General features: G+C 36.4%; 1 protein-coding gene and 2 long non-coding RNA genes across 4 annotated transcripts in view; 2 read left to right on the top strand and 1 right to left on the bottom strand.

Annotated features, from left to right (window-relative positions):
- The first annotated feature begins 1,722 nt into the window (after positions 1–1,722).
- LOC113435455 (uncharacterized) lies at positions 1,723–4,831 on the top strand. The gene is made up of 3 exons (XR_003373933.2): positions 1,723–2,417; positions 2,556–2,586; positions 4,758–4,831. It is a non-coding gene; the product is annotated as an uncharacterized LOC113435455 (long non-coding RNA).
- The window catches only part of LOC113435453 (desmoglein-1-like), a 39,193-nt gene continuing 20,805 nt past the window's right edge, over positions 4,813–23,200 (bottom strand). The window contains exons 8-18 of one of the 2 annotated variants that reach the window (XM_087931197.1): positions 18,864–19,049; positions 17,729–18,000; positions 16,849–16,991; positions 15,914–16,135; positions 13,603–13,806; positions 13,195–13,440; positions 11,794–11,945; positions 10,642–10,705; positions 9,110–9,342; positions 5,002–8,724; positions 4,813–4,969 (exon numbers count right to left, since the gene is read on the bottom strand). In XM_087931197.1, the coding sequence (XP_087787323.1) occupies positions 7,786–8,724; positions 9,110–9,342; positions 10,642–10,705; positions 11,794–11,945; positions 13,195–13,440; positions 13,603–13,806; positions 15,914–16,135; positions 16,849–16,991; positions 17,729–18,000; positions 18,864–19,049 (2,661 nt within the window). In that variant the 3' untranslated portion in view covers positions 4,813–4,969; positions 5,002–7,785. Of the gene's footprint in view, positions 4,970–5,001; positions 8,725–9,109; positions 9,343–10,641; positions 10,706–11,793; positions 11,946–13,194; positions 13,807–15,913; positions 16,136–16,848; positions 16,992–17,728; positions 18,001–18,863; positions 19,050–23,200 lie in introns of both variants that reach the window. The other variant, XM_026699254.2, reaches the window with a different exon arrangement.
- The window catches only part of LOC148126371 (uncharacterized), a 71,153-nt gene continuing 66,996 nt past the window's right edge, over positions 19,044–23,200 (top strand). The window contains exon 1 of the long non-coding RNA XR_015743187.1: positions 19,044–19,159. This is a non-coding gene — a long non-coding RNA (uncharacterized LOC148126371). The remainder of the gene's footprint in view (positions 19,160–23,200) is intronic.

The raw sequence follows: 23,200 nt of genomic DNA, 5'->3' as shown, positions 1-23,200 counted from the left end.
GCTCTTTGCAGATGTAATGTTATATATACACACATACTTACCTACAGTATATCAAGGTCATATGTCTTTAAAGTCTCTAATATTTATTTGATAATGGCTAGGGGTTCATGGCAGTGTATGTGGAACTCTGCCCTCTATTTTTCCCCTACAGCACCTTTGTGGGGTATATTGGGCTGAAAAAAAACTGACTGCTCCTAAGTCACCCTGTGAGCTTTCATAGCTAAATGTGGGCTCAAACCTCATTTTCACAATTTTAGTCAAAATCTTAACAACATTTAGCTGCGAATAATGCCAATATTTCAGCCCACTTCTTGGATTGGTGAAAGTTCAGGGGAACTTTAAGGAAACATCATCTGATCCAATAAATTTCTCTATGTGAAAAAAATTGTTCCAATATGGCTAGTTTTATTCCTTAAAACCGATCAGTGGTAGGATTCAATTTTTTTTACTACCAGTTCTGTGAGTGTGGTTTGCTGGGTGTGGCAGGGGAAGGATAATATAAAATCTCAATTCCCTCCCCCCACCCCACTAATCTGCTTTCCAGCTCCCTTCTCCTGTGCAGGGCAACAAAAGAAGACCCAGCCAATCAGCTGGGATTCAAGAGGCAGAGAACAGATAGAGATGGGGCCAGTCAGAGGTGGTAATTAGCCGGTTCTCCAAACTACTCAACATTCCCGCTACTGGTTCTCCAGAAGTAGCCAGAACCTGCTGAATATCACCTCTGAAACCAATCCAAGTCATCTCAGAACTTAGTCTAAACTATGGTTTTGTCAACTCCAGGAGTTGTCTGTAGATTCAAAGAACACTAAAGAGGGAAGTGTCCCCTATCTTGATCTATATATTTCATTTTAGTTTTCCTCTGAATCTCATCCTTGAAATTGGGTCAAATCAGGACATGTAACACCAAGATTGCTTCTGCGTTTCATTTTGTCTGCTTGTTTTTCCCCCCAAATGTTTGTTGGTGCTTTTTAAAAAATGAATTGTAAAATGTATTTTAAAAATAATTTCAAACATATCTATGTCCTTGCACCTTAATGAGTCAATGATAAAATCTAAAAATCTTTTGCACAATGGTCAAGCCTAATTTCCCAGTATCTGTTGCCTCTCAACTGGAGGCTTAATGGTGATGTCACACAGGTGAATATTAAAGAAGCAATTCTTACTTGTGAAACTTTCTCAGACTCCATTCACAAATTCCACTCCCAAGTTGAGCTGACTAAGCCAAAGAAAACACATTAATCATGCACAGGCCTGTATATGCAATTAGCTTTTACATGTTTGGGAAGATTCTACCTTGACTGAGTCATTTAGTATTTGATTCTGCTCAGTTTGAAATCAGGGATTACTTTGAGATAAAGTTCTAACTTAGTATATTTTGAAAGTTCTGACTTCCTAGCTGATTAAGTTTTGGTTGTTTTATCTTTTAACTGTACTTAACTGCATTTAATTCTGCTTGCATTGCTTTCAAGGTTGCTTTGAGTCCTGAAACCACATGTACATGTCTTTATTTTCTCTGCAAAACAATGAAAGTAGTGATACAGTGATTGACTGGTGATAGAACAATAAAGCATGGAGAAACAGCATTTTTGGAAGCAGTGAGACCACAGATATTTGCCATTGAAGGCCACATAAATAAAGCTACTAAAGAGGGAAGGTCTGAAGTTTTTCACCCATTTGGAGCCACTGGAGCAAACATTGAAAGGCAATTTCAAAGGTAAAAATAGAATAATGTTGCCTTTTAACAAAAGGCATAACAAAAATATCTAATCAATAACGAAACAAAGTTTGAAAAGTACCCTAAATGTTTTGGATATATATAATTTGTGAATGCTGCATGTGCATGATAACTTTTGATGAGGAGCTCTGTTGGCATAGTGGTAAGAATGTAGTATTGCAGGTAAATTCTGTCCACAGCCTGGAGTTGGATCCTGATGGGGCTCAAGGTTGACTCAGCCTTTTACCCTTCTGAGATGATAAAAGAAGGACCCAGATTGTTTGGGGCAATATGCTGACATTTTAAACCACCCAGAGAGTACTGTAAAGTGCTGTGGAATGGAATATAAGTCTAAGTGCTATTACTATTGTTAGGATGAATTACCAGCCAAACTACTCCAGTTGGATTGGACCTCAGGTCCCATTTGAAGTTGGAAGAGAGTTCAGCAAATTTGGAACGCCCCAGGGAAAGGCTGTCATTCCATTTTGAAAGGATAGGTTTATAAGGATTAGCAAATACTATTCCATCAGAATCCTAGGTCAGCTGAAATCACTAAATATACAAATTTATTTCATCATATTATTTCCTAATTCCTCTGTGTGTAATCTGTGAACTCATTACTTTTCCTTACGGGAAATTACAGCTGAAATTTACTCAAGAAAAATGCCTACACTTCCGTGTGAGCCCTATGCAGATCCCAAAAGTAAGTAGTTCTTAGTAAAGAAAAAGGGTAGGTGCCTTCTTTATCCATACTTTTAGTTGGTGTTCTCCCATGTTAAAGAGATCAATATTGAAGTTGAAAAGTTCTATCTTGAAGTAACTTCTTTCCTTTTTTTTGTAGGATTGGCCAGTGTTTGGAGACTTCCTGGGAGGTATCAGTTGCTTGGTGATATGGCTCTTATTTTGACTAATGTTCATGTTATTCTTTTGTGTATGGTTTGAATTGGATGCTTGACTGGATGGTAGATTGAATCATTTCCATTGATTTCTGGAGAATTCCTTTATTTGCACGCCAGTATTCCAGAAATTCTCTGGCTCTTCTGATGCTTCTCTGGTCAACACTTTCTTTATTTTCCCAGTCAAATGTGTGGTTCATTCTGTGGAGGTGGGTGACTTGTGATTGTCGTTGTGATTTTAGATCGTTGTTGCAGGTATGTATTCAGTGATTCTTTGATATAAATGGTGCCCTGTTCTATGTAGCATTGGTTGCAACCCAGACAGTTGAAGTTCTGTGTGAAGTTGGCAGAGATTGTAGTCTTTGGCTTACACAAGATTCTTTCTAGAGTTTTCCAGGGGTGTGACACCTGGTGGCTTCAGAAATCCTGTTTTGTTTCGTGGTTTATTTGTTTTTATGAATTGCTGAGGTGGAGATGGACCTGTTCTTACTGGATATGCTGTGAAGGTAGTTGAGTTCTTTTATAAGAGCTGCTGAGCTGCAAAGTGTTTTTGCTCTATTGCTGATGGATCTTACATAGCTGATCTCTTGTATTTGTGTATTAATTACTATAGAAGTTTAAGATTCAGTCTAGGTGGGTGGACTTCCATAAACTTGAGTTTGCAACTTGCCATCATTTAATTTAACATGAACATGTCTAGAAATGAATGTGTGTTCCCTTTCTACATATATATGGTGAATATGATTCCTGAGCAGGTATTGGATATCTGAAATACACTTTCTTTTTTGGGGTGGTTTTTTGGGATGAAAATTAGTAATTAACACAACTAATTTGTGTTTTGGATTAGATCTTAGGAAGAGCAAAGTTTTTAGGTGTTGTATAACAGAGAGTTGGCATCATTTCCATCCATTAGTCACTTAATTTTTTTTCCAGAAGCTCTATTCAAATTCCACTCAATCTATAAATGCTGCAAATAAATCTTCACTTCTGAGGAAGCTTCCCTGGATTAGGGAAAAACAACAACTGCAAAAAACACACTTTGGGTAATACCTTCTTATGCCCAGAGGACACCTACTAAAAATATGTACAATAAAATGAAGTACAATAAAGCTTGGCTACTCTTACCCCAGAAGATCCTGGTTTTCTGTGTTGAAGATCATCACTTTAGTTTCATAGAAATGAATGTCACAATGCATATTTTCCAAATCCATTAAATTATTGTCATGTTTATATCCTGCCCTTCCTCTAATATGCTCCAGATAGTATGCATAGCATTTTAAAATACTCTGGAAAATTTTGGCTTGCATTTTAGGGACAATATATATTGGATTGTGTAGACCATACATATTTGCAACTGTCGCAGTCAAGTAGTGAAAGAAAGTGGGATGGGATCCCAACTTTCTTCATGTGCAGAATACATAAATAAGACTGCTGTGCTAGAGGAAGCAAAAGGACACCCATCCCATTCTATCTGAGGAAGCTGGACAGATTGGCAATTAAATGCTATAGCATCTCTTTAAACATCTGAGATATCTGCTTTTATTTTGCGGAGTGATTGGACCAATGCTGGATACACAGAATATTTATGTAGGGTTTAATCTGGCTTTTACAGTATAAGAACAATTCTGAAAAGTTGTCAGGTTAGCTCAGTTGAGTCACATAAATAGCAACACCCTACCCAGCTGCTATGGTACGGTATCATTGAAGCAAAGATTGAGAGTTATATTTAAAGAAAAAAGACTATTATATTACCTGACATTCAGGCATATGAGATAAAAGCTTGATATTTCACACTGAAATTCTTACCAGTCTTCCTTATTCATTGCTGCTAAAGATTGATGGCAGATGCTTCCTTCTAGATGCCCTATGTTCCTTCAGAGAGAACATGCTTGCAATTGTTATCTAGTTTAGGAGATTTTCCAACGGATTGTATTGTTAGTTTCATTTAAGAAATAGTTATGCAACACTACTTTGAAAAAAAGCAAAGGAATTAGGATCTTTTGCTTAATTGTTAATAGAAAAACAAGAAGGTCGGTATGATTCAACAGTATGTTTTTAAAAAATGCCATTTACTAGTCCGGACTGTCAAATGGTTGGTATGAAGAGTGAGTACTGTAAAAGCACTTGTTGTCTCTTATGTCCTTCAGATTTCAGCCTAAAGAGTTCTACATCATGTTCAGTAATAAATAAACATTAAAAGAATAAAGAGAACTTTGCCCAGACATTTTATTAATATTATATTACATCTTCAAATTTCAGATCATATGCCAATCTATTATAATCTCTCAGCTGTGACATTTCATTCCTAGAGAAAACATTCTTTCTGAAAAGCAATCATACCCAAAACCAGCAATGGGAGCTTATACTTAGAAAGGATTTAGATATCTTGACTTGAATGACAGACTTGTTTCTGGTTGGAAAACAAAAAAACCTACATTTTTTTTCCAGTACTAAATTTATAAAGAGAGTCAGTGCAGTTAAAAACAATTATTTCCTAGAAGGATGTTCATTAAAAAATGTTTTAATTGGAGTTGCTTATATCCTACGACATAAAATCAGAAATAAAGAATAAAAATAATTAAAAAATGATTTCAAATACAGCCTTGTAATATTATGATGTCATATTTTAGCTCACTGGATAGGTTGTAAGAAGTACAACTTCATTAATGCATGTGTTGACAAGGCTTTTATAAAATGTGAATGTGAAATATATTTGTAGAACACTATTTATCAATAGATGTTATGATTCCTGCTGTGGAGAAACATTTGCCATGGGTTTTAGCTTACAAAGTCAAATAATACAGTTTTCCCTTTCTTAGTCCCCAGGGTTGCAGCAGTTCTTCAGATTGCTCAACATATTGTCATGGGTACAGTAAAATAGTGTTCCCTTTAACAGAGGAATTCAAATGACTACTTAACAGCCTTGTTTTTACCCTGTATTACAATAACCAAATCAAACTCAAGCAGCAATGTTCCTAGGGGGAAACAAGGTGGGGAGGAATCAAACAACATAAACAGCGTTACAGCATGGCAATACCAGCTCTGTCCCTTTTCTACACACCTGGAAGTGTCATGCATGCTGCCTGAGCTCAAGAATAAAATAGAGATTTTAATTAAAATGGGCGTTCATTTTCTACAGGTATAAAACTCTTCATACTTGAACTATGCAACAATACAATAGCAACTGGGGTGATTTCTGCATATAACAAAATAGGTGTGGCATTAAATAATTACATAATGGTTAATGTCTCATTAAATGATTACAAGACATAATTAGGTTAGTAATTAGGGGAAGTAAGTGAAAGATGTCTTATATTTGAAACTATGATTTCCAGGATTATTTGGGAAAAATTACAGTATACATATGCACAATGCGAATATTTTGCAAGGTTTCAAGTTGCTTTGGGCAGATTTAAAAAAGATATAAAGACAAAAATACATTGCCATATTTTTGTCTGTAGAAAAAAGAGCTGAAGGGGAAGCTTTCTGCAAAAGAAAAATCAACTGTGAATACTAGATTGAGTTGCTAGTTGTATTAGAAATTGCTCTTGTATTTACATCTTATTTAGTATCTTTGGGATGGTCAACATGCATGTTAAATTGGGAAGAAAACTAAAGACAAGAAAGAAAACACCAGGAGCAGAGATAAAAACCCATATCCTTACTTTTCTATAGAACTCTATACCAAAACTAAAAAAAACTGTATGTCATGTGTGTCAAACTTGTGGTGTCATGTTGATGTCTCATGACCTTTTTTTCCCTTCGCGGAACTGGGGTAGGCTTGGCCTGTGTGTGACACATTTGGCCTGCAGGCTGCCAGTTTGACACCCCTGGTGTACATAAAAGATAAAGGGGATAGCTTACTATAATCTGGTGGCCAAAATTCCCTGCGTTTAACAACTATATGTACATTGGAGTGTATTCTCTATATTGGAGCTAGTTTTAGTTTACATATGGTACATAACTAAATTGTGAAGGTCAGGTTCTAAAGAACTGTGTTTCTTTTTCATACCAAACATGGTTATGAGCTGTTGCTCTGAAACAGCAGGGTTTTGTTACAATTAAATTGTTAAAAACTGATGGGAAGTCATCTGAAGTCTTTTATTTGAGAATGGAAACAATAATTTTTTTATATTTTTTTTCACAATCCTATATCAATAGAGAGAATAACCAGCAATATTGAATTGCGATTTGCTATTGAGAAATGAATAGATCTAAATTTCTACCACTTTCCTGTCAATTCTAAGCCTAAAATAGCTTTTTGGATTTTGAAGCCTATACTTTATTTCAATAGTTCAACATTTGGGATTTAAACATGTAGAGAGACCTTGTGTCTTTATTTTCTTGGGAGAAGAATATTTTGGTATTCAATTTTCTATTCAAATCACATATAGCACTTTTATCTCTGTATAATCAGAGAAAAGTGGTTGTTGCTGCTGTTGGTTTTTTTTTTTTTTGCTATATGATTGAAATGGAAATTTAAATGAAGCACAAATGAGTATTTGTCCACTCACAAATACTTTCACAATACATGATATGCTGCCTAAATCTGTTAACATCCTGTACATTTCTATTGTTACAGCAGAATATTGTCATTCTTAAGGACTGCTATACTGATTGTAATTCACATAGTCTTGTTCAGAGATACAGATTTAATATATGCCGTTATTTTTTCTGTTGACACCTTTTTGTCTTTTAGCTTATGCTGACTAACTGCTTTAAGATGAAACAAAACTATGCCGAATTTATCGGATCATTATTTGGAACAGTCTCTGTGCTACTGTTTTAAAATACAGTAAGGAATTCCAGAATTTTAATAGTTCCTATAAATCACTTTGTGCACAGCTGCATTTCCTTACCATGGTGTTAATAAGTACAAAGGGGAAGTGGTATGTTGGTCCAAATATTGCTCATCAGCAAACATATACAAAAGGCTCTGTTAGTGATTGCTCCATTATGTACACTATCATGTTTCCAAAGGCAATATATCAGAATTTTCTTATGTTGGCAGTGCCCCTATATTTTGGTTTATAACTAAATGTTTGGAGATTCTGTTTCAGACAAGAATCATTTTTCTGATTTTTAATTTGCTACCTATAAATAATAAAAACATTATTTAGCAGCAAATCTAAAACATAAAAAGGGGGAAGGGAAACATGTCACAAGTGATCTTTACTAATTAGAATACTGTATAGTGCTGTATTTTGTTACCCTTCTTCGAGTTGAACCAGGAGAAGCTGTTCCAATTGCCTGACTAAGAAGATTATCAGAAGCCAACAATGAATTAGGGCCACCACTTAGACTCCCAGGGACACCACTTGCTCCTGTTCCAGACAGAACTCTTTCGGTTACAACCACATTACGGGCACTTGATATGTCAGAAGGGAGGGTCATGTTGCCATGTACACTAGCAGCAGGTCGAATCACTCTTTCGGTCACAACTACATTTGACCCTTCTGTCAGATTAGGAATGCTCAAAGAAGATGGTAACCTTGTATTAGGAGCAATTACTCTTTCTGTGACCACAACATTTGACCCACCTGGTAGGTCGGGAATCTCTATCATGCCATGCAAATCAGTGACTGGGGCAGGAGCCAGCACTCTTTCCCTGACCACAACATTTGATCCAGTCAGAGTATCAGTATTAAGTGTAGGGGGTTTCATTGTTGAGCCTGAAGTATATGTTTCTGTTACAACTACGTTACCATGGAGCATAGGATCAGGCATTGGCCTTGGAGGTTGTACATTGGAAGTAGTGGTGTACGTATTTTCTGTAACGACCGTGGTACCACCAACAGCAGGAGGTTGAGGCATAGATGAAGATGTGTTAACAACAATCGTGGTTCCAGGTGGTGGAAGATTTACCTCAATATCAGGATTGGGCAGAGGCATATTGAGATCTGGGAAGGGCTCAATCTCTCTTCCCAAGCAGATCTCTGCCAAGGTCTTAAATTTAGGACCCAATGTATCCAAATAGGACTCGTCCAGATCATCCCCAATAAAACTGCAACAGCCAATGGAACCAACAGGCGTGCCTATGCCCTCATGATCATATATTAAGAGACAGTCATTTGCAGGTCTGCCTTCATCTTCATCAGCATAGGCAAATGCTTTCTAAAAATAAATAAACAAGACAGAATTAGCATTGTTTATCACTAACAGGAGAAGGACTATAAAATGTTCTCTAAAAAAGTTATCTAAAAGGGTGATTAAGCTGGATTTCAGTTATATCGGTTGTTTCAAACTGAATTCAAAGTGCTGTACATTTCATAACATGGATAATTTGCATTTTACTTCCTGTTGTGGAAAGGCAGTCCAAATTTTGCACCAAGGAATTTCAAATACTACAAGTTATGAGCACTTTGCATCACTACCATTATTTGGCATAATATAGTTTAGACTTGTGTTCATAAATCTGAACATAGCCTAAGCAAATATTTCTAATAATAACTTACTGCCATTTTTTATAGTTTGCTAAGTACAGTATAAAATGCTTTACCTCAGAGAAGTAGCTGTCTAAGAAAGCCATATTCACACCACTTTCTCGGTATTCTTTTATTCCTCCATATGTATCTTTCCGTCCCATTGTCCCATAGCCTGCGGTTGTCCCATAGCCTGCGGTTGTCCCATAACCCAGTGTAGTTCCGTAGCCTTTTGTTACTCCAAGTCCTGTTGTTTCTTCAATTCCTGAACTCACCATTCCTCCATCACCATATTTAGCTGTGTAGATATCTGAAAATGATAATTTATTTTATTCAAAACAAAACCAAAAGGACAATACAATCACCTGTCTTCATGGGCTTGGAAACTAACTAGTTCTTCAATAATTTATTGAACAATATATGGGTGGTAACTAACAACTCACTTGGAGAGGGAGGATCATTCTAAAGAGTGGGAATTGAAACAGAGTAGGCACAATTCCTGGATTTTACAAGGTTGTAGTGTTTAATTGAGGGGACTTGCAGTACACCCACGCTGCTGGGCTCAATCATATGGGAAAAGATGATAGACATAGATAGTCTCTTAGGTAGCCTAGCTTTATGCCTTGAAACAGTGTAAAGGTTAGGGTTCGTATACCACCAGCTTGGATTGTACTCTGAAGCCTAGTAGCAACCAATGCAACTTGCAAATATAATACTCCTTCATTGCCTGCGCTGTCACATTCTAGAGTGGCTGTAGCTTCTGGATGTTCTTCAATAACAACCCCAAACCCCTTGTTAACCACAGCTTCCACCTTTTGAGAATTGAGAGTTCAAGAGGACTGCTAAATTGCACATATCTCAAATGGGTAATTACAACTCCATGGAGCATCAGAAGTGGAGAGTCAGCAATGATGGCACAAATATAGAAACTTGGTAGGATTGAGCCTGAGGCTGTTCTTCCCCATCCAGGCCTAAAGCCTCCAAACATTCCAAACAATGGATCACTAACTCAACAAACCGGGGTCAAGACATGCAACTGGGCATCATCTGCATGCAGGACATATTGATGACATGTGACATCAAACTGGAAGATGATCTCATCCAGCATTTTCATGTGAACAGATGTGGAAGTGTCAAGCTCTGTGGCACCCAACATGCAAGGGACCTGAAAACAAGTTTTCTTTCTACCTCTCGATACCAATTTAAATCAATCACAGAAAATAGAAGAGAACTATCATAAAACAGTGGCTATGATAATTATAATATTGATGACACATAATAGATTCAAAGAACAGTATTGATCAATTCACTGATCAATTAATCGATGCAAAGCAATTGCCCAATTTCTATTGATATGCTGTGAATATTACAGTCATTCCTATGCTCCTATGCAGATTCTCTTTGTATAACAAATTTTGTAACTATTTTCATGAGCCTACAGAAATTCTATTTCCACAAATGATAAGAATTACATATGGAATAATAATAATGATAATAACAATAACAATAATAACAATAACAATAACAACAATTTCACTCCTCCACTTTCCTGCTCTTTCTATTCCCATCAACTATCATAATTTGCCAGTTAAAATGTTAGTTTGTTTACCTGAAGAGTCTGCAAACTCTCCTTTACTTGCAGCAGTTACTGGTGCACAGATATTTGACACATCCTGGAAAGAAAACCCATGATAAGTTATTAGATATACTTTTTAATAAGTAACATAAATTTAATATAGACATATATTAGAGGAACTTTTAATATAATGGAAAGCAATAGTGCAATTGGTAGAAACAAGACATTAGTTCTGTGTGCAAGTATGCCTTAAATTTGGTTATAGAATCTATAGTACTGTAGTTCCTTGTGACAGTACTGCCAATGGATCCATCTGGTTTGGTATCAGCACATAAATGATATTGACTTGGTTTGGAAGCAATCAGCGTTTGGACCTGATTAGTACTGGCATGAGAGGCCATTGGAGTAGAACATCCTGGAATGGCGTGGCAGCAAACTACTGCTGTAGAGTTGCCAACATCCCGCCTCTCCCCTGCATGGTTGTGTTCACAGGATCATGCTCAGGATGTAAAAAGAAAGAACGATGACATTGACAGAGTTATGAAGAATCTGTTACATAAGGCAAAAGGGGCTAAATATTTTTCAGGTCCAGAATGAGATAACATTCAGAAGAGGCTTAGTCAGAAGCTTCCCTAATTTACTGGACTATAAGAAGGAAGCAGAATCAGACTTGCAAGATTCTGTTATTTATACTAATCTCAATAAAAGTAGTATCAGCCTTCTTGTGGGGTTGATTTCCTGCTCTTGTCTTCCTAGCACAGTTGAACTTGAGGGCAACTTTTTTTTGGCTGGAATAGTAGGGTACCTGCTGAGGTCCATCACTAATAATCTCTTCTAGGCTTTTTGCCTAGATTCTACCTATTCATCAGTCCTTTCTGGGAGTATGTCAGTGATTAAGCAATAGGAAGCAAAGGCAGCCTGCACTTTTTTTTCCTAACAAGGTACAGATTGGTCTCTTAGGTTATGAATAGTGATGGATAGTGGCAAAGAGGTTCCCTAGTCTAAGAAGGGGTAAAGTTTTTCTGTAGAAGACTACTAGCCCTTAGTCTTGGTGATTGGAGATCTGGTGGGAACTTGGCTTAATGCATCTCGAAGGAACCAGTTGGTTGATGCTGAAATAATATGTATCTGCAAGTAGACATAGGAATATGCACATGTCTTTGTGTATTTCAGTGAAGAACTAACCCGGTCTTCAGGCTGTGCTCCTTCAATTCCCCAGGAATGGATAGCTCCTTCTGTGCATTCAGGCACAGGCTCAAATCCAGCTCCAACTCCACCAGCAGATCTGGATCCCAAATAACCAAAACAATCACTCTGTGACATCAGAATCGGTACCACTGATAAACCAAAATGAAACAAAAAGTTATGCATTTTTCATCAATTGACTAAATATTTGACCTGCATATAAATAGAGGCACTCAATAACATGGGGCAAGTCTATTTCTAGTCTACAATGTCTACCAAAGCCATATAATCATTTCTGGAAGCTCTTGCTCCAGGTACCATTACAGCAGGGGTGTCAAACTCAAGGCTCAGGGGCCGGATCTGGCCTGTGGGATACTTAGATCTGGCCTACGGAGCCACCCTGAAAACAGCAAAGGACCACTTACAGTGCCTCTGCCAATGAAAAGAGAGCTGGGGAGGTTTGTGTGCAGCCTCCCCCAAGCTCCACTTTTGCTGCCAGAGGGTTGCAGGAAGTTGTCCCATCCGAAAACAGAGCTTGGCAGCCTGTTTTTGCTGGCATAGGCTTGGGCCCCCACAGGCATCCCCAACATGAGTGACATCGAGCTGGCCATGCCCACCCCTGCCACAGTGCCCCTGGCCCCCCCAAGGTTAAACACAGCCCTGATGTGGCCCTCAATAAAATTGAGTTTGACACCCCTGCTTTATAGGTTGAAGTGTGTTGAGTGGGTGTTTTGGCACAGTTATCTCAGCACCCCACATTTTGGAAACCTTTTTCTGTACATGCATACCTGGCATCTACAGTATTGATTTTTGGTGCTAGATAAATACCTCTTAAATTTTAATTCCTTCAGTACCATGTATTAATCATTTTATATCTGTTATCTAGAGCTTTTAAAGTCCTTTTTACTGATAATTTTCATTATTTAATGTGGTTTTTTTTGTAGTTTAAGAGACATTCTTGGGATTTCTTTTTCTTTGAAAATCACAATCACATTCTTAAATGAGAAAACATTTTTCAGGATAATACTCAAGATTTTTGAAAATTAATATCAGCATGTCCATTTCCATTCAGCAGATGATGCATCTCAAGAGGCACATCATGAGCAGAACACTTTTCTAAATGTGTTCTTTTTTCTTCTTGCATGGAGAAATTGAGACCAGGTTCACAGAAACATTTTAGTGTTGCCAGTATACTGTACCAGGCAACCTCTCAGGCAAAGTTTGAGAATGCAAACAGAATTGTTTTCGATCATTCCTTCCCAATTAATGGGAATCAAATGATGTATTTTTATAGAAACATTATATATTGCAGCAAAAAGTTTTATAGAAGAAGTCAAAATCATATTATATAGGAAAGACATATTTTTTTAAAAAATAATTCTATCCTTATAGAATACTTACATACAAATATTAATCCTCCAAGAATCATCAGGCCAATTGCAGCAGCACTAAGAGATGTGTCTCCACCATTTTCCCTTGCTCCTCCTACTCCAATCGCATGTCCACTGGTGCCACTATGTGAATGTCCACCACCAGCCCCACCTGTACTACCGTCATCTCCGCCACCGCCACCTCCACCACCATCAGTATCACCTCCTCCTGTTCCCCAACCTGTTCCCCAGCCACCACCTGCTCCTCCACCACCAGCTCCTCCACCACCGGCTCCGCCACCACCTGCTCCACCTGCTCCTCCACCACCGGCTCCGCCACCACCCGCTCCACCTGCTCCTCCACCACCTGCACCTCCGCCACCTGCTCCTCCGCCACCTGCTCCTCCGCCACCTGCTCCTCCGCCACCTGCTCCTCCACCACCAGCTCCACCCCCCCCAATAATTATAACTTTGACTCTCTTGCTAGCTAGTCGGGTACACATTCCATTTTCATTACATTCACAGGCTTGCAGAGGAATTACCAGTGGCCTTTGACAGCTTTTGCCACTGTTGTCGGTCACTTTGACTTGGACCTCATAAATTATGAACTCTATGTTGTTGGTGAACAGAGCTGCAGAAGTACCTGGAGGGAGAAATAAGGGAAAGGACTATATTAAGAACTCTGCTTTGAAATCTCTATAATTAAAGTTCATTCTGCTAAATAATTATTGTGACTTGGACTATGAAAATTCAATGAACAAAAAGTCTCGAGCAGGATAAGCATAATATATATATATGGATGTGTACGTGCATGTGTTTGTGTGCGTATGTGTACAGGTAATACTTGATATACAACTAAAACAGAGACCAGAATTTCTGTAGTAAATCATTATGGTGGTAACTTGAGTCATACTTAGTTTTATAACAATTTACATGATCATTAAGCGAATCCAACTACCCCAATGGGATTTTTTTGCTGGAAATTAGCACAAAAGGTCACAGATCATAATTAACGTAACTGCAGGTAACTGCAACTGGTTGCAAATACAAGCTGGTTGTTTAAGTGTCTGAATTTCAATCATGTGACTGCAAAGATGATGCAAGAATTATAAATGTGAGCAGGGATCATAAAGCACTTTTCCCAAGGCTGTTGCAACTTTGAACCATTATTAAACCAAGAGCCGTATATCGAGGACTCTCTGTGTATCAGTTTGTATATGGACTGATCACAGTGATAGCCTTCAACTTCATATGTTTTTTTTTCTTCCCCTTCTCTCCTTGTCAGCCTTACAAGGTGGGTAAAGTCAGGAAGCAGGAATTTCCAGAAGTCTTGGAATGCACCTTAATGTGGTTAAAGTATTATAAAGAAACTTAAAACTCCATCAAAGCCCCACTCTACTTAAACTTATATATAATAAAATCAAGGCACAGTTGACTTGAATTTCTTTCTCATGCTTTCCATTTTACTGAGATTAAGCTATCTTTTCTGAATTGAACCCAATGTGTTGTCACACAGCCCTCTACTCATATTCTACTAAGTTTGAAGGATCTCTCAGAGCTGCTGGGATGAAAGTGAAAAAAGTGAATTTTCCTAAAATTCGGAAATAATTTCCTAATAATACACATTTTGGAACCCTACAGCTTGGGCTGAGAAGTCTTCAGAAAAAAAAAATTCAGCACACAGCTGCACAGGCACACATGCACATACACAGGCGCACATATCTCCTGCAGCTATGTTGCTATATTAGAAATACTTTTCAATTGAAAGAAGTGATTTTGGATGGGGAAGAAAAGTAAATACTCAGTACTGCACTCATTGAATTGTTCAAAGATAACTGTGAGAGAGATAGTGGGTGAAAGGGAGACTTCCTAGCATTTCATGAATTGTTTAATTATTTTGAGTTAGAAAGAGGCATTTAGATTTATGAATTACATTATGTGAAACCATTGCATGTAGCCTTTGCCAAAGCAAGGCCTCAGTTTTTTATTTGCAATGGGCCTGAAGGAATAATCTTCAGGAGGCTAAGAAGACAATGATCAGATAAAAGAAGTCCAGGTCAGAACTGTAATCTAAGAAAGCATCTTAAACAAGACCATCTCTCATGAAGATAAAGGGAGGGCAAGGGGAAGCACTTTCTGACTTGTAAAATTCGGTTATCATAACCCTATAATAAAAGTAGTAATGGATTGCATTACTTTAATTTCCTACACTGTTTTAGCACTATGAAGCAGTATATAAGTTTAAATGCTATTGCTATTTGATAAAAAAAATATTTTGTTTGTTGTCCTACCGCTGACCATGTTTCCCCCTTCTCTAAAAATAACCAAGACGAAGAGAAATTGATGCCCCTTCCCAGTAGTGCTGGGATTCGTATACCACTGATGGATTAACCTTGAAATTCAGATAGTTCAATAATTCAGAGAAATAAAATATACCAGTTAAAATATCCCCCGAGCTATTTCATTACTTTGGTTTCCTTGTATGATCCTATTCATTAGCTTATTGCCTATAATGAGTGGAAAAAATATCATTTGACAAAAAATTCAGAAAGAAGAAATGGTGGGGGGGGGGGAGAGTGTAGTACAGTTGTCTGAAATGAACATTTGACCTTAAGACTTCTTTAAAAAGCCCAAGCCACCACCAATAGATTCTTGTATGCAACCCAGGATAAAGATATAAAGGGAGGGTTGAGTGAGGAAGAAGAGCATAATTATTAAGATGGAAAAACTGAACATGTAATTTCACTCACCATTTACTACTTTGATATCCCACCAGCTGCCTTGAGGCTGAGCGATAATGCTAAATGTAAAGGGTGGCCCATATGGAGAATCATCTGGATCTTTAGCTGTGATCACCACAGTTGGATTGTTCATACACACTCTCCTGATCTCTTCAGTCACAATGGGACAGTTATCATTGACATCTTGAATGGTAAGCATAATAGTGCCAGTGGCTGTTGTGTAAGGGCGGTCTGCAATAAATAATACCCAAGAAGGAAAATCAGATCAAATAAACGTCATCACATAACATTGCACAAGTACACTAGTTGTGCATAATGTTGCAAAGTACAATAAACTCAATGCATAAATAGGATCCCAAGGATAATCTGGAAAAGTTAATTTGAACAGATAAGGAAATAGGAAAAAAGGGGCAGTTTTTAATAGCTCAATAGCATGTATAATTTTAAATGCATCTTCCAAAATGAAGGCTAATTGAAAAAAATTCTCAATTATAACAATTAAGGATAACACTGAAAGCATATAAGAGCAGTATCCAGAGTTTGTCAGATCTCTAAATACTGTATATAGCAAAGATTAGCAAAGATAAAATTAAAAAGTGTGGGCAGAAGTAGTGGTTCTCCGCACTGTAAAAATTTTGCATTGCTGTGCAGCTGAACAGCAAATTGTTAGCAATGCATTTTCATGGCTGGCTAGGGAATTCTGGGAGTTGAAATCCACACATCCTAAAGTTGCCAAGATTGATAAACATTGCTATAGTGATTTAAAACAGTCAGCAAAATCTTTGTTGCAGATGTTTAGGAAAGTATTTACTTTCTTTTATTTAAAAATTACATAGGGCACTTTCCCATTTAGTCAAAACAGCTAGGGTTATAACTATTTAGAACAATAATTTCATATTTCTAATGGGCAATAATGAATATTGAAACAAAATTCATGTTCTTACCTCTGGTAATAGCAAGGACTTCTGCTGTGTATACCCCATTGACTACATAAATTGATTCTCGATCAATAATTTTCTTAAAAGTGATGACAGCAGTTTGAGGATTGATTTGAAACCAGGCAGCAGGATCACGGCCTATCTCATACCTATGTTTTCAATAATGGAAATGCTTAGAATGAATTATAAATGTTAAAATAATGGCAGACACTAAACTTTTGCTAATGCAGACTGTTCAATTTGATTGACTCATTACATGAAAAAAAGAATTCTGACAGTTGCAGTCGTAATAATTTCTGAGGGTACTAGTCAATTTTTAAAAAAATAATAGCACAGGAATAAAATGTATCCCCCCCTCCCCCGGTCTAAGTACCAGCTAATAATCGCACTGAAGCATTTCACACTGCACTATTGTAAGCAATTTTCAAAAATGCAGAATATTTTAATGTATTTTTTGTGTCAGAAGGTCTCAAGTTGTCTGCAACCCTTATAAAGGCTGAATATCAATTCTGGATTTACTGACTGAATTTTGCCATGAGACATTGAGCACCACACTAGTCAGGCACAAGTTAGCTTAAATCTTGAGTCAAATTGCTAATGCAGACTGTGAAATTTGATTGATTCATTACATGAAAAAAAAAGAATTCTGACAGTTGCAGTCCTAATAATTTCTTGAGGTTGATTTATGTTGAATATCCCTTTTTGGGGATTTGAGAAATAAAAGTTCTAAATATATACAATATAGTTAAACCAAAAACCTATAAAATCTTAATTCATTGAGGGAAGACAAAATTGAAGTAGAGAATTGGTAATTGGTAAGCAGTTGGTTATCCCTTCCAATTTTATCTAGTTGAATACATAAATTTCATGCCAAAGGCTATCTTACCGAATATTTGTGGCAACTTTTCCAGTATCCTGATCAATGGCTTGGAATGTTGCAACAGTGTAAGTGCGTATAGTTTCAATTGTTAAGCTCTCAGATGCAGTGACGGTCAGTGTAGATGGACTAAATGCTGGTCCTTCAATTACATTAGTTATCTGTACCACAACTGGGGTTCCAACAGATCGATAAAGAGAAGCCACAGAAGAGTGGAAAGGGGCAACATTTCGCACACCAATATTAAGGTTTATGGTTGAAAATTGTTCATAATCGATTTCCTAAAATAAAGAAATGGCATGTATGAATTTTACATTTGAATTATTTGTGCTTGTGTGTATATATATGTGAATGCATCAAGAAATTCACTTGTCTCTTAATGATATATCCAGACATATAGAACATTTTGTAGAGTGACAGATCATCCATGAATAAGAAGAAGTCATTTCTGAAAAGCCAGCCATTCAAAAACTTATAACTACAAATAAAGTCAGATTGGAGGTTCTGCTGAATGTTAAAAAGATTGATGCTAATGAAATCAAATACCATAAAAAAATGAACTCCATCAGGAATATGAAGCTACTGTTATTCTCAGATGGACAAGTTAAATTAGTAATAATCAGCTTAAATGATGAGTGTGTATAATTACAGAATTTAATATGTAAATAAAGTCAGATACTGATTACAGCAGAGATCTCGATCATTTTTAACATCTCCCTCGTATATTGTGGTGCTTAGCTGCCAACTCCCAAACAGCTGATTGAATTCCATACCTGTTGCTACCCTTCTCCTCATCTTCAATAGTCCCCCCCACCTCCAAATTGACTGCATCCAAGGCAGGCCTCCTCTACCCTATCTCACCCTGCCCTTGGTAAGTCACTACTTCTATCACATAAAGAAGATTTAACAACCAATTTAGCTGGTTTTGATTCATAGCCAAAGGCATACAATGACATAGTTTGGAAAAGACTGCAGAAGTTAAACTAATTATTTTCCTTTTAAAAACAAAATAATCTTTATCCAGATATTCTTCTGGGCGCTACTATTATAAACAAAATGCCAGGGGAGATGTTTGATTATCACATACTCAGAATCAAAATGTAGGTTTTGAAAATAATAAAAAAGAAAAATTTGAAATCCATACCTTTACAACACTCAAGATACCTTCATTAGTCGTTCTATCTACTGTGATCTCAAAATTGTGGTTTTCATTTCCAGAGATAAAGAAAAATTCTGCAAACCAGTTATCTGTAAATTCTTGATCTGCATCAAATACCTGTATCCTCAGCAGCTCCTGACTCAGTGAATTTTCTAGAATTGATACTGAAAACTAGAAGAGAAAGAAAATCATAGCTGGCAGCAAAGACACGTACTAGATTCCCATCACTTTGAAAGAAATTTGGCATACCACTGTCACTGTGGTTTCAAATGCTACAAATAGTAAGTATCCACTTATATTATGATATTAAAAAATAAATTATGATATTAAAAATAGTACTTCATGCTTACTTATTGGGTAAGACAAAAACATTGTGGATAAACATGGGGAAAGTGTTTTTAGTCTGGAGAAGTTAATACTTTTAAAATGTTTTTTAATCTTGAGGACAGCTTGATCCTATTGAAGCATACACTTAAACATATGAGCTTAATGCTGGATCAGGCTACAGAGCCTCACCTTGCCACTGCAAAGTTTATGTATAATGCTACCTGAATTGGATAGAATGGGTCCCCAAGAGGATACAACTTCATACATGAAGGGTTACTCACTGTCAAAATCTATACTGTAGACTCAAAACAGAGTTAGCAGCATGACCTCATTTGTGACATATGTATTCCAGAGAATAGAGTGAATAAATGCATTGAATGCAAAAATCATCCTTAGTTTACTATAATGCTTCTACCTGCTCACTTTTCTATTTCCATCATACTATGAGACCATCTGGTAGAGCACAGTAATTTCCTCTCTTCATTTTTCTCTCTGCTTTTATTGGGTAGTAGTGTATTAGCACTCAAGATGACAACACGACTTCCCAAGCTACATTGTAATTGCTATCTGGTCCGTACAAGAAATAAATGAATTGCTAAAACTCTCTATGGACTATACCACTTCAATATTTGGAGAAATAAACTGTGTTTTTGTATGCTCTTCAGCTTTTAAGAGTAATATGTCATTATGAATAAACAACTGCAATGTCAGGAAGAGGAATCAAGCCTTCAATTGTTTTCTGTTATCTAGGTAATTTATTTTAGTGAAAAAGTTCATTCATTACATGGTCATATGGAAATAGCACTTCTGGCCTAGGTATGTGTTACTTGTCCTATGTATTTTTTCATCTGAAGATCACTTTACACATGGTTACACAGCAATGAACATAGATTTTCCCTGAGTCCATCCATTCACCAATGGATGTAGTCAATCCCATCTGTTTTAGAGGTCAGATCTATTTTAAATCCTCAAAATATTCTTTTCCAAGCCTAATTGGTATTGTTTGAAACAAAAATAAGACTCTGGGTAAAATGTTCATCTTAATTGTTGAAATCCTTCCTATTAATGACAATTGTAAGTTCTCCCATTTTTTCAAGTCTTGAGCTATCTGTTGTTTAAGTTTAATATAATTATTCTCCTTCAATGTACTACATCTTGATGTCAAATATATCCCCAGATACTTAACCTTGTTTGTAACTTGAATTTTTAACAGTTCTGCCAACTCTTCCCTTTGTTTCAGCAACATATTCTTTGACAAAATCTTTGTTTTATCTCTATTTATTTTCAAACCAGCCACCTCCCCATAGACCTCTATCTTTTCCAACAGTTTCGAGGCTGTTTCTATAGGGTCTTCCAAGATAAAGACTAGGTCATCTGCAAAGGCTTGTAGTTTAAATTCTTCCTTTTTAATTTTCATTCCTTTTATAGTTTTATCTTCTCTGATATTTCTATTCAACACTTCCAAAGTCAATACAAATATCAAGGGAGAAAGAGGACAACCTTGTCTTGTGCCTTTTCTTATATTAATAGGATCTGTAAATTCTCCTCCATCATTACCTTAGCTGTTTGTTCATTATAAATTGCTTCTATTGCCTGAATAAATCTTCTAGCAAAGCCCATCTGTTCCATTAAAAGTAACATAAATCTCCAATTCACGTTATCAAATGCCTTTTGAGCATCTAAAAATATCAAAGCCATTTGCTTTTCAGGATGTGCCTCATAGTATTCCAGGGTGTCCAGAATTACTCTCATATTGTCTCTGATTTGTCGCTTAAAAAAACCCATTTTGGTCTGGGTGGATAAAGTTATTCAAGTACTTTTAAGTCTTTCTGCTAATATTGAAGCAAAATTTTATAATCTGCATTTAGTAAAGAAATCGGTCTATAATTCTTGATTTGCAGTAGGTCCGCCTCCTCTTTTGGAATAAGTGTAATATAAGCCTCTGACCATGTTTTAGGTATCATCTTTTTAACATAACTTCATTCATAACTTCTAACAGTGGAATACACAGTGATTCTTGAAAGATTTTATAAAATTCTACAGGAAACCCGTCTGGACCTGGTGCCTTTCCATTATTTTGTTTCTTAAGTGCTTGACTTAACTCCATCATTGTTATATTACTTTCTAGCATTTCTTCAATCTCTTTAGGTATCTTAGGTAGATTTGCATTCTGTAGGTATTGTTTAACTTTCTCCTCATCAATGTCTTCTTTCTTATACAAATGCTTATAAAAATCATAAATAATCTCTTTTTTTTTCTTTGCTGCCATAACAAATTTTACCTTGGTCGTCTATTAACTGCGTGTATTTTCCTCGACTTCTTTCTCCTTTCTCAATTTGTATGCTAGCCATCTACCTGGCTTATTTGCATCCTCAAAATAATTCTGTTTAGCATTCCTAATTTTCTGTGCCAATTCTTCTTTCTCTATTAAATCCATTTTATGTTTAGTTATATCCAGTTTCATTTTAACATCTTTTCTGTGTGGCATTTTCTGTAATTCTTTTTCAAGTCCCTTATATTCATCATCCAAGGCTTTAAGAGTTCGCCTTTTCCTGTTGTTCTTTTTTCTTGTATAGTCTATTATCAAGCCTCTAACATAGGCCTTCATTGTGTCCCAAACATTCTGTATTGAGGTGTCTTCTTTTCTGTTCTCTTTAAAGAAGAAGGCCAATTCTTTCTCCATCCATTGTATAAATTCCTTATCCTTTAAAATAGAATTATTTAATGTCCATCTCGATCTTTTCCTTTGTCCCTTCCATTCAATTGTCAATGGGTTATGGTCAGCCCAAGTACTTGTTTCAATATTTACTTCTTGAATACTAGACATTAAATCTGTTGAGATCCAAATCATATCCAGTCTGGACCATGATAGATGCCTATTTGAATAGAACGTAAATTGCTTAGATTTATCATTTCTTTCTCTCCATATGTCTTTTAAAGTTAATTCATCTATCATTTTAAAAAAGGATTTAGGAAGAGTTTTCCTGTTATGCTTTACTGTTGTTGCAATATAGTCAAGTCTATTATCCACAATTCCATTAAAGTCTCCCATCATAATTACATTAGCATAGTCAAGTTCGGCAGTCTTAGTATGTAATTTTCTATAGAATTCTTCCTGTTTATCATTCGTGCATAAATTGCAATCAAAAGTATCTTTCTATTATTGTCCATTATTTCTACCATTAATATTCTCCCATCATCATCTGTATAAATCATTTTTGCTGGAATGGCCTCTTTAATATATAAAACCACCCTCTTTTCTTGGATTGTGTCAAAGAGGTAAACAATTTCCTAATTTTGGTTGTAATAACAATTGTTCATGTTGCTTTTTAATATGAACTTTTGTAAACAAATTATGTCGAACCTTAATTTCATTAATTTATGGAAAATCTTCCTTCTCTTAGCAGCTGAGTTCAGTCCATTTATATTCATTGTAATCAATTTTTTTTCTTCCATAATTATGTTTTATATTTAGATTTAACCACTCTCGTGGGTCTTGCCTCACGTTGATCTTTAATATCCACTTGTCCACCTACTGCACCTTCTTCTTTTCCAACCTCCATTTGTTCCTCTTGAGATTCAATTGATGGGACCTCCTTTCCTGCTCCTCCTTCTCTGCCTCCAAAAACCTCTCTGCGCAAAACAGTTCTGCTTTCTCAATTGAATCAATTCTATGTCTCTGTTCCTGCCACGTAAACATCAATCCTTCTGGAATCAACCACCTGTAAGACACCTCTTTTTCCAATAACCTTTTAGTCAGGAATCGGTATTCTCTTCTCATCTCTCTCACTCTTCTAGGTATTTGTTTTAAAACCAAAATTTCTTTACTTTTGTATTTCAGTGGCTTCTCTCTTGCTACTTGCAATATTTGTGTCTTCAAAGATTTTTAATAAATCTAATATGAACTTCTCTGGGTAGGTTATTTCTCATCGCATATCTTGTAAAACTCGATATATCTCATCAATTCCATCCATCATCTTCTTCTGTTATCTCGA

Source organism: Pseudonaja textilis, chromosome 3 (assembly GCF_049901715.1).
Source record: "Pseudonaja textilis isolate UNSWEBS1 chromosome 3, rPseTex1.2, whole genome shotgun sequence".
NCBI lineage: Eukaryota > Metazoa > Chordata > Lepidosauria > Squamata > Elapidae > Pseudonaja > Pseudonaja textilis.
Note: the sequence above shows the minus strand (reverse complement) of the source record. Positions and strands in the feature narration are given on the sequence as shown.